Source organism: Rhincodon typus, chromosome 8 (assembly GCF_021869965.1).
Source record: "Rhincodon typus isolate 14 chromosome 8, sRhiTyp1.1, whole genome shotgun sequence".
Lineage (NCBI taxonomy): Eukaryota > Metazoa > Chordata > Chondrichthyes > Orectolobiformes > Rhincodontidae > Rhincodon > Rhincodon typus.
The window spans coordinates 26476733-26483852 of NC_063339.1; the positions used below are offsets into that span (position 1 = coordinate 26476733).

Here is a 7120-nt window from a genome sequence, read left to right on the forward strand (position 1 = left end):
CTTCATCGGAGGCTGCACTGAGGATGTTACCAAGCATGGTAACGAAATGTCTGCGGAACAATAAACCAGCTCGGCGAGCCAACCAACCTCAACACATATTAAAGATTACACAATCTAATGAGTGATCCTGGTCCACATATATAATGTTTATTGATGTAATAAAACAATACAGTTAGTGTTAGATCCAACCACAAACAGTAAAAGATGACTGAGCATATGGTACAATTGCACAAAAAAAAGTGAGACCATTTCATTCAAGAACTGTTTTGGGGCTGGGCATGATAAAGTTGGAGGAGGGCAAGAAAGGAAAATAACGAACAGTATAATCTATCTGATAATTTAGTTGGGATTTGTAAGTGACAGGGAGCTTCAGATTCAAGACAGACCGGGTAACCAAACAAACAAACAAACAAACTAGGAGTCTTTCTAATACAATGCTATTTCAGTTACATTTACACTGGATATTACTACCTACAAATTGCAGAATAAGCAGCAACATTTATACTTAATGTATTGCTATGATATTATAGTATGAACTTGTACAACTACAGTCAGATTTACCTGCACTGGCAAGTGACTAATTATCAATAAAATGTTACTGCACAATAAAGATATTGTCCATATTCAAGCTGCCAATATTCGATGTTTCCAACCATCAGCTACATGAGAGGAAGTCAGTTCCTCATAGCTGACTAACACAAGCTGTTCTACATTTAAAAGATGAAAATTAAAGTGATTATTTGTGTATGCATTCCATGCTTAACATTATTTTTACTAAATAACTAAAAAAAAATCATTTAGCTTTTATCCTCTTAAAAACTAGATTTATAACTGCAAAACATACTGCATAAAGGACTGCTGGTACTTCTTAAGAAAATATATTTTGTGCAATTGTGGCTACACTTAACAGCTGTCAAAGCAACACTGCTCGTCAGGCAAGTATCCTAAAGTAAGTGAATTATCTAGGCATCATAGACAATCTTGCCCATTAAACTTTAAAGAATGGCCATAATTCTGACGAGAAGAAGGTGCTACATTCCCTTTAAGATTTGCTCAACATCTTTGATTGAAAACCATAATAAATTAGACACTTATGTAAAATGTTATCAATGCTCTTTAAAATAGACCACTAAAACTCATTTACATATGATGTGTCACTCATAATCGATCCTCCAAATGCCATCCTAGGCTTGTCCATGTGCCTAAAAGCATCAAGTATCAAGAAGATATTTTAAGTTGTGAATTACAGACCTAGACCAATACTGCAAATAAAGAGCAGGTCATGGATGGGGTCAGTGGTGGAGTACTGCTAACAGGAAAAACTTCTGTACTGTAGCCAGGCTTCTATAAATCAGATTTAGAAAATATAAATAGACTGCTTTGGGTGATGGGGGCTTCACTATTGTCCGTAATTTTGTTCAGCCCTGTGAACTTAGTTGATTTGATCCAATGCTCTGAGAACTTCTTCACCCTGAAGCAAGGTTCTGTTGTCTTGGATAGGTGCATTCACTTCACAGTCGTAATTGGTGAGTGTTGGCAAGCTACTGCTTTCCGCTGAGTGAGTGAGAAGCCTTGACACTATATCTAAAAGTAAAAGAAGACCAGAAATAAATAATACTGAATCAAAAATACTTTTAAAATGCACTTGACATTAGCTATGTACAGCTACTAATTGAAAAATGAAAAACATTCTTCTTAGCTATCTCCTGTTATTTGCTTTATTCAATTTAACAGCAGTACACTTAAACTTTTCTTAACCACCATTTAAAATGCATATTGAATGTTGAAAATCACACTGCCTAGACAGAATGCAGCGATTGGATTCAGCAACTTGTTACCGTAACCAAGATTTCTCAATTCCTAGAACTAGGACTTGGATTTGAGGTTATTTCTGTCACAATATTTAAGTAATTTCTTAAATGTTACTTGTAGGTCAGTTTCCACATTAAAGAAAAGGTGGGTGTGCAACTTTTTTTCAAATTGCAATGATCAACGGATGACTGGATATTTGTTAATCTAATCAACCTTTAGAACAAAGATTAGAGTCAGTTATACAGCATGGAATCAGACCCTTCAGTCCAACTCATCTGTGCCGACCAGATACCCTAAATTAGTTCCACATGCCAACATTTGTTCTAAACCCCTTTTAAATGTCCTCTAGACTGTTCTCGAGTACAAAGCTGGCATCAGAAGTTGAATTTTGCGTTATATTTTAGGAGGGACAACTGAGTTACAAATCATCATTTTAAATTGCATTAATACAAGCTTCAAAGAGCAGCAACATCAAACTGCTGACATAGCCATGAGGAAAGGACACACGACTACTTCGGAAAAAAGGACCTGGTGGTGGGTAAGTCAAAGGTCTAAATAATGATGGCAATAACGCCTTTTTAAACCACCCTGTCCACTGTGATGCAAATTTCAATGGAGGTGATTCTGAAAAGATAGGATTGAAATGCGTTTGGAGAAGCAAGGAATAATTAGGGATAGTCAGCATGGTTTTGTGCAAGAGAAACTGTCTCTCAAACTTGATTGAGTTGAGCGAGTAACCAAAAAAAAAAATTGAGGGGAGAGTGGTAGGCATTGTTTACTTGGACTTCAGTAAAATCTTTGACAAGGTTCTGCATGGTAGATTAACTAGTAAAGTTAGCTCACGTGGGATTCAGGGTGAGCTTGCCAAGTGGATACAAAATTGGCTTTATGGTCGGGGAGACAGGGTGGTGGTGGAGGGTTGTTTCACAGGAGGCCTGTGACCAGCAGTGTTCCACAGGGATCAGTATTGGATCCAATTTTGTCATTTATATAAATGATTTGAATGAGAATATAGGAAGCAAGTTTGTAGATGACAAAATTGGTGGTACATTGGACAGTGAAGAAGGTTATCTAAGATTACACAGAGATCTTGATCAATTAGGTCAATGGACTGAGAAATGGCAGATGGAGTTTAATTTGGATAAATGTGAGGGATTGCATTTTGGAAAAACAAACAAGGGCAAGGCTTATACAATTAATGGGAGGGCCTTGGGTAGTGTTGTATAACAGAGGGACCTAAGGGTTCAGGTAACCTATTTCATTGAAATTTGCATCACAGTGGACAAGGTGGTTTAAAAAGGCGTTATTGCCATCATTATTTAGACCTTTGAGCATAGGAATTTGGACGTCATCGTGTTGAGGTCGTACAAGTATCTTCTGGAGTATTGTATGCAGTTCTGGTCACCCTGTTATAGGAAGGTTATTATTAAACTGGAGAGTGTTGAGAAAGATTTACCAGGATGTTGCTGGGAGTGGAGTGTCTGAGTTATAAAAATAGGCTGGGACTCTTTCACTGAAGGAGTGTAGGAGGTCGAAGGGTGACCTTTGTAGAGGCTTATGAAATCATGAAAGACATAAATAATGTGAATAGCAAAAGTTTCTTCCCTAAGACAGAGGAGGGGGTTCAAAACTATGGGGCATGCTTTTAAGGTGCAAGGAGAGAAAGATTTTAACAAAGGACATGAGGGGCACCTTTTACACAGTGGTTAGTGTGTGGAACGAACTGCCAGAAGAAGTGGATGCAGTTTGAGTTACACCATTTAAAAGACATTTGGATAAGTGCATGAAAAGGAAAAGTTTGGAAGGAAATGGTCCAAATGCAGACAGGTGGGAGTAGTTTAGGGAACATGGTCAGTATGGACTAGTTGGACTGAAGGGTCTGTTTCATGCTGTATGGCTGAACAAGACAGTTGGAAGCCCTTAGTATTTTGTTCAGCAATACTGCAGCAGGGTGAAGATAGATAATGAGGAAGAGAGATATAATTAAAAATAAAAATCAATCAAACTTGCCAGTAGGTACCAACACGAGTGTCTTGTGTTCACTACTATTGGCTTCAAATCCCTTTGCACGTTTCCATGTTTGTGACGTACTTACTGGAGGGTCAGTGTCATTTTGGAACAATAATCCCTGTTCAAAAGAAAAATTAAAATGTACTGCATTTCAATTGGAATCCAGTAATCTGGAAAATAAAATTTTTTGGTATAGTGGAAGGTTATTACGTAGCTGAAATCTTTCAAATACTAAAAAACCTTGACGATTGTATTTGTCATTTTATTTGAGGAGAAAAGGTTATGATCCTTAATAATTCTTCTCGGAGATAAAATTCTACAATAACATTTGTTGCATTTGCAGAGGTTATTTTCCAATTTGTGCATTAAATTCACACCATTTGCAATTTACTACAAGACCAATCTGGAATTTTTAGAAAAATAGGCACCATCTTGGAAAATAATCCCAGAAAAACAAAGTTTCAGGTTATATATAATGAAAATTGAGACACAGTCAATCATTACAAGTCATTGGCTTTTCTTATAGAACTGATGATTTGATGTACATGCAAAACTAGATGCAAAAATGCAGTGCAACTTCATTCGTATCCTTGTGGCAGCCTGACTTCAATTTATAGCAAGTATTAAAAAATGAATTAGTTATTTTGTTCCCTAGTTAGGGCTCTTGCAGAAATGCTTGGCAATTGCAATTGTGTGGTCATGCAGATAATAAATTCAATTTTTGAAAAAATCTGTTCAGGGGATGTGGGTGTTGCTGGCTAGGTCACCATTTATTATGTTTCACAATTGCCTAGAGAGCAGTTTAGAGTCAACCGCATTGCTGTGGCTCTGGAGACACGTTCGCCAGACCAAGAAAGAAGGGCAGATTTGCTTCCCTAAAGGAAATCAGTGAACCAGATGGGTTTTATGACATTCAACAGTGACTGCATGGTCACCATCAGACTAGAGCTTTATTCCTAGATGTTTACTGAATTCAAAAAAGTGTTTAAGAACACGGTCTTTGACAAAAACATTATGATTGCCAGTAAGGCAATAAACATTGACATTAAAAGACACCTTGAAGTAGCTATTACAATTTTTTGAAATGTAAGCTCCTTGTAGCTAATGTTACTGAATACAAATTATGGTGAACTCATTGTTAAATCTAGAACATTTGTTATGGAAAAATTTTAACTCTGAAAATAAAGCCTCACCATTGCATATTTAATTACAAACCTTGAACAGAGCATCACAACGGATTCTTCTGTGGATTAGTTGTTTAACTTGCAAAATACTGGAAATAATTTCATTTGAATGCTGAGAATCAACAATATAATGTATAAGCCTGAACTATACTGGAAGTGTTTTTTTTTCAAAAAATAAGTATTATAAACAAGTCTGATCATGATTTCCCTTGGGATCAATGCAAAAATAACAGAGGAACTTGGTAGTTAAATCATAGCTCATCTGCCCTTGCACACGCACTAGTGCCAAGGACAAAATATTTTCTTTCCAATTATCACAATACACAACAGTAAAAATTCACTGAACTGTATTGGTCAAGAGGGAAAAGTGGTTGAGAATCTGAGGAAGCTTGCAGGTTGGAGAGTATTTTTGGTGGAAACAAGAGGACACGTAGTGATTAGTGGGATAACACAATGTTAAGTGCTTGGGCCTTAGCTACTCACAGCATATATATATAAAATGACTTGGAGGAAGGTACCCAATATAACATATGCGAATTTGCTAACAATACACAGACAAACAGACAGATTGGGAGTTGTGAGGAGGATGCAAGGAAGTTTCAAGGCAATTTAGATCATTTGTGTGGGCAATCATATAGCAGATACATTTAGCCATGCTGTCATGTAAAGTTATACACTTCAGTGTGAAGATCAAAAGTCTTATTTAAATGGTGATATATTAGGAAGCATGAAGCACGGGTCTACTTCTACATCAGTCAAAGCAGCCAGGCAGGTGCAGCAAGCAATTAGGAAGGGAATGGTCTAAGGGTCTAACCCAGAGACCCCGGTAATATTCTGGGGACCCAGGTGTGAAACCTGCCACAGCAGATGATGGCATTTGAATTTCTTAAGAATCTGGAATTAAGAGTCTAATGAGACCACGAAACTTTTGTCTATTGTTGGAAAAACCCATCTAGTTTACTCATGTCCTTTAGGGAGGGAAGCTGTCATCCTTACCTGTTCAGGCCTGGGTGTGATTCCACCCAGAGCAATGTGATTGGCTCTTAACTGTTCTTAATTAGGGCTACACAACAAATGCTGGCCTAAATTAGCAAAATCCCTGTTCCATGAGTGAATCCAAGAATAATTTCTCTCTCAATTTTTTTTATTTTAAAGACGTTACGGAGTGTGGGGAGAAAGTGGGATATGGCATTGAGGTAGAAGAGCAGCCACAAAGACCTGAATGGAAAAACACTTACAATCTGAATTATAAATACTGCACAAGCTTTCCATTGAGTCTGCATTGGCCAAAAACAACCTATTATAATTCCATTTTCCAGCACTTGGCCCATATCCTTGCATGCCATGGCATCACAAGTGTACATCGTAACATTTTTTAAAATGTTTGAGGGATTCCATCTTTACCACCCATACAGGCAGAGAGTTTCAGATTCCCATCACACTGGGTGAAAAAACAAAAACTTGCTGCACATCCATTTAAAGGTAAGGGGCAGGAGGTTTAAACTTATGGCTCCTGGTAACTGATCCCTCCATAAAGGGGAAAAGTTCCTTCCCATCTATGCCAGTCAGTTTTTATAGATCTCAGTCTATCTAATCTCCCTTCATAAATAAAAAACTCTCGAGCCCAGGCAACATTCTGGTAAATCTCCTTCCTATAGTGTAGATTTCAGAACTATACACACTACTCTACTCTAGCTGTAGCCTAAACAAATCAGTGTGCATATTAAGCTCAAATTCACAATTTCTAAAGACTATGCAGCAAGGTTTGTGCTTTAGGTTGCCCTGTTTTAAATCATTTTATTAAGGATATCTTTTAAATATGGCTGGCATCACTTGTAGTATTGTGGAAAGACAGTCAGTCAGTCATACAGCATTTCAGGCCCTTTGGTCCACCATATCTATGCTTACCAAAAACTACAGTAATCCCATTTACCTACATTTGGCCCATAGCCTACAATGTCGGCCTTTTAAGTACTCATCCAGAGGCTGCTTAAAATGTTGCAAGAGTACGTATCTTCACCACCCTCTTAGGCAGCATGTTCTATTTACTCCTCACCTTAAACTTGTACTTTCTGGCCTTAGACTTGACATTCTCATGATCTACTGTCTCTCAT

At 37.5% G+C, this 7120-nt stretch overlaps 1 protein-coding gene and 2 long non-coding RNA genes across 8 annotated transcripts in view; 1 reads left to right on the forward strand and 2 right to left on the reverse strand.

Moving 5' to 3' along the window:
* LOC109916454 overlaps positions 1 to 7120 on the reverse strand; it is a 387714-nt gene that overhangs the window by 280642 nt on the left and 99952 nt on the right. The window lies entirely within an intron of this gene.
* LOC125483697 overlaps positions 1 to 7120 on the forward strand; it is a 99031-nt gene that overhangs the window by 19633 nt on the left and 72278 nt on the right. The window lies entirely within an intron of this gene.
* The window catches only part of hif1aa (hypoxia inducible factor 1 subunit alpha a), an 83797-nt gene continuing 76802 nt past the window's right edge, over positions 126 to 7120 (reverse strand). For 4 of the 5 annotated variants that reach the window (XM_048599993.1, XM_048599994.1, XM_020515093.2 and 1 more), the window contains 2 exons: positions 3823 to 3940; positions 126 to 1584 (listed from right to left, as the gene is read on the reverse strand). In XM_048599993.1, coding sequence (XP_048455950.1) covers positions 1433 to 1584; positions 3823 to 3940 — 270 coding nt within the window. In that variant the 3' untranslated portion in view covers positions 126 to 1432. The remainder of the gene's footprint in view (positions 1585 to 3822; positions 3941 to 7120) is intronic. The other variant, XM_048599996.1, reaches the window with a different exon arrangement.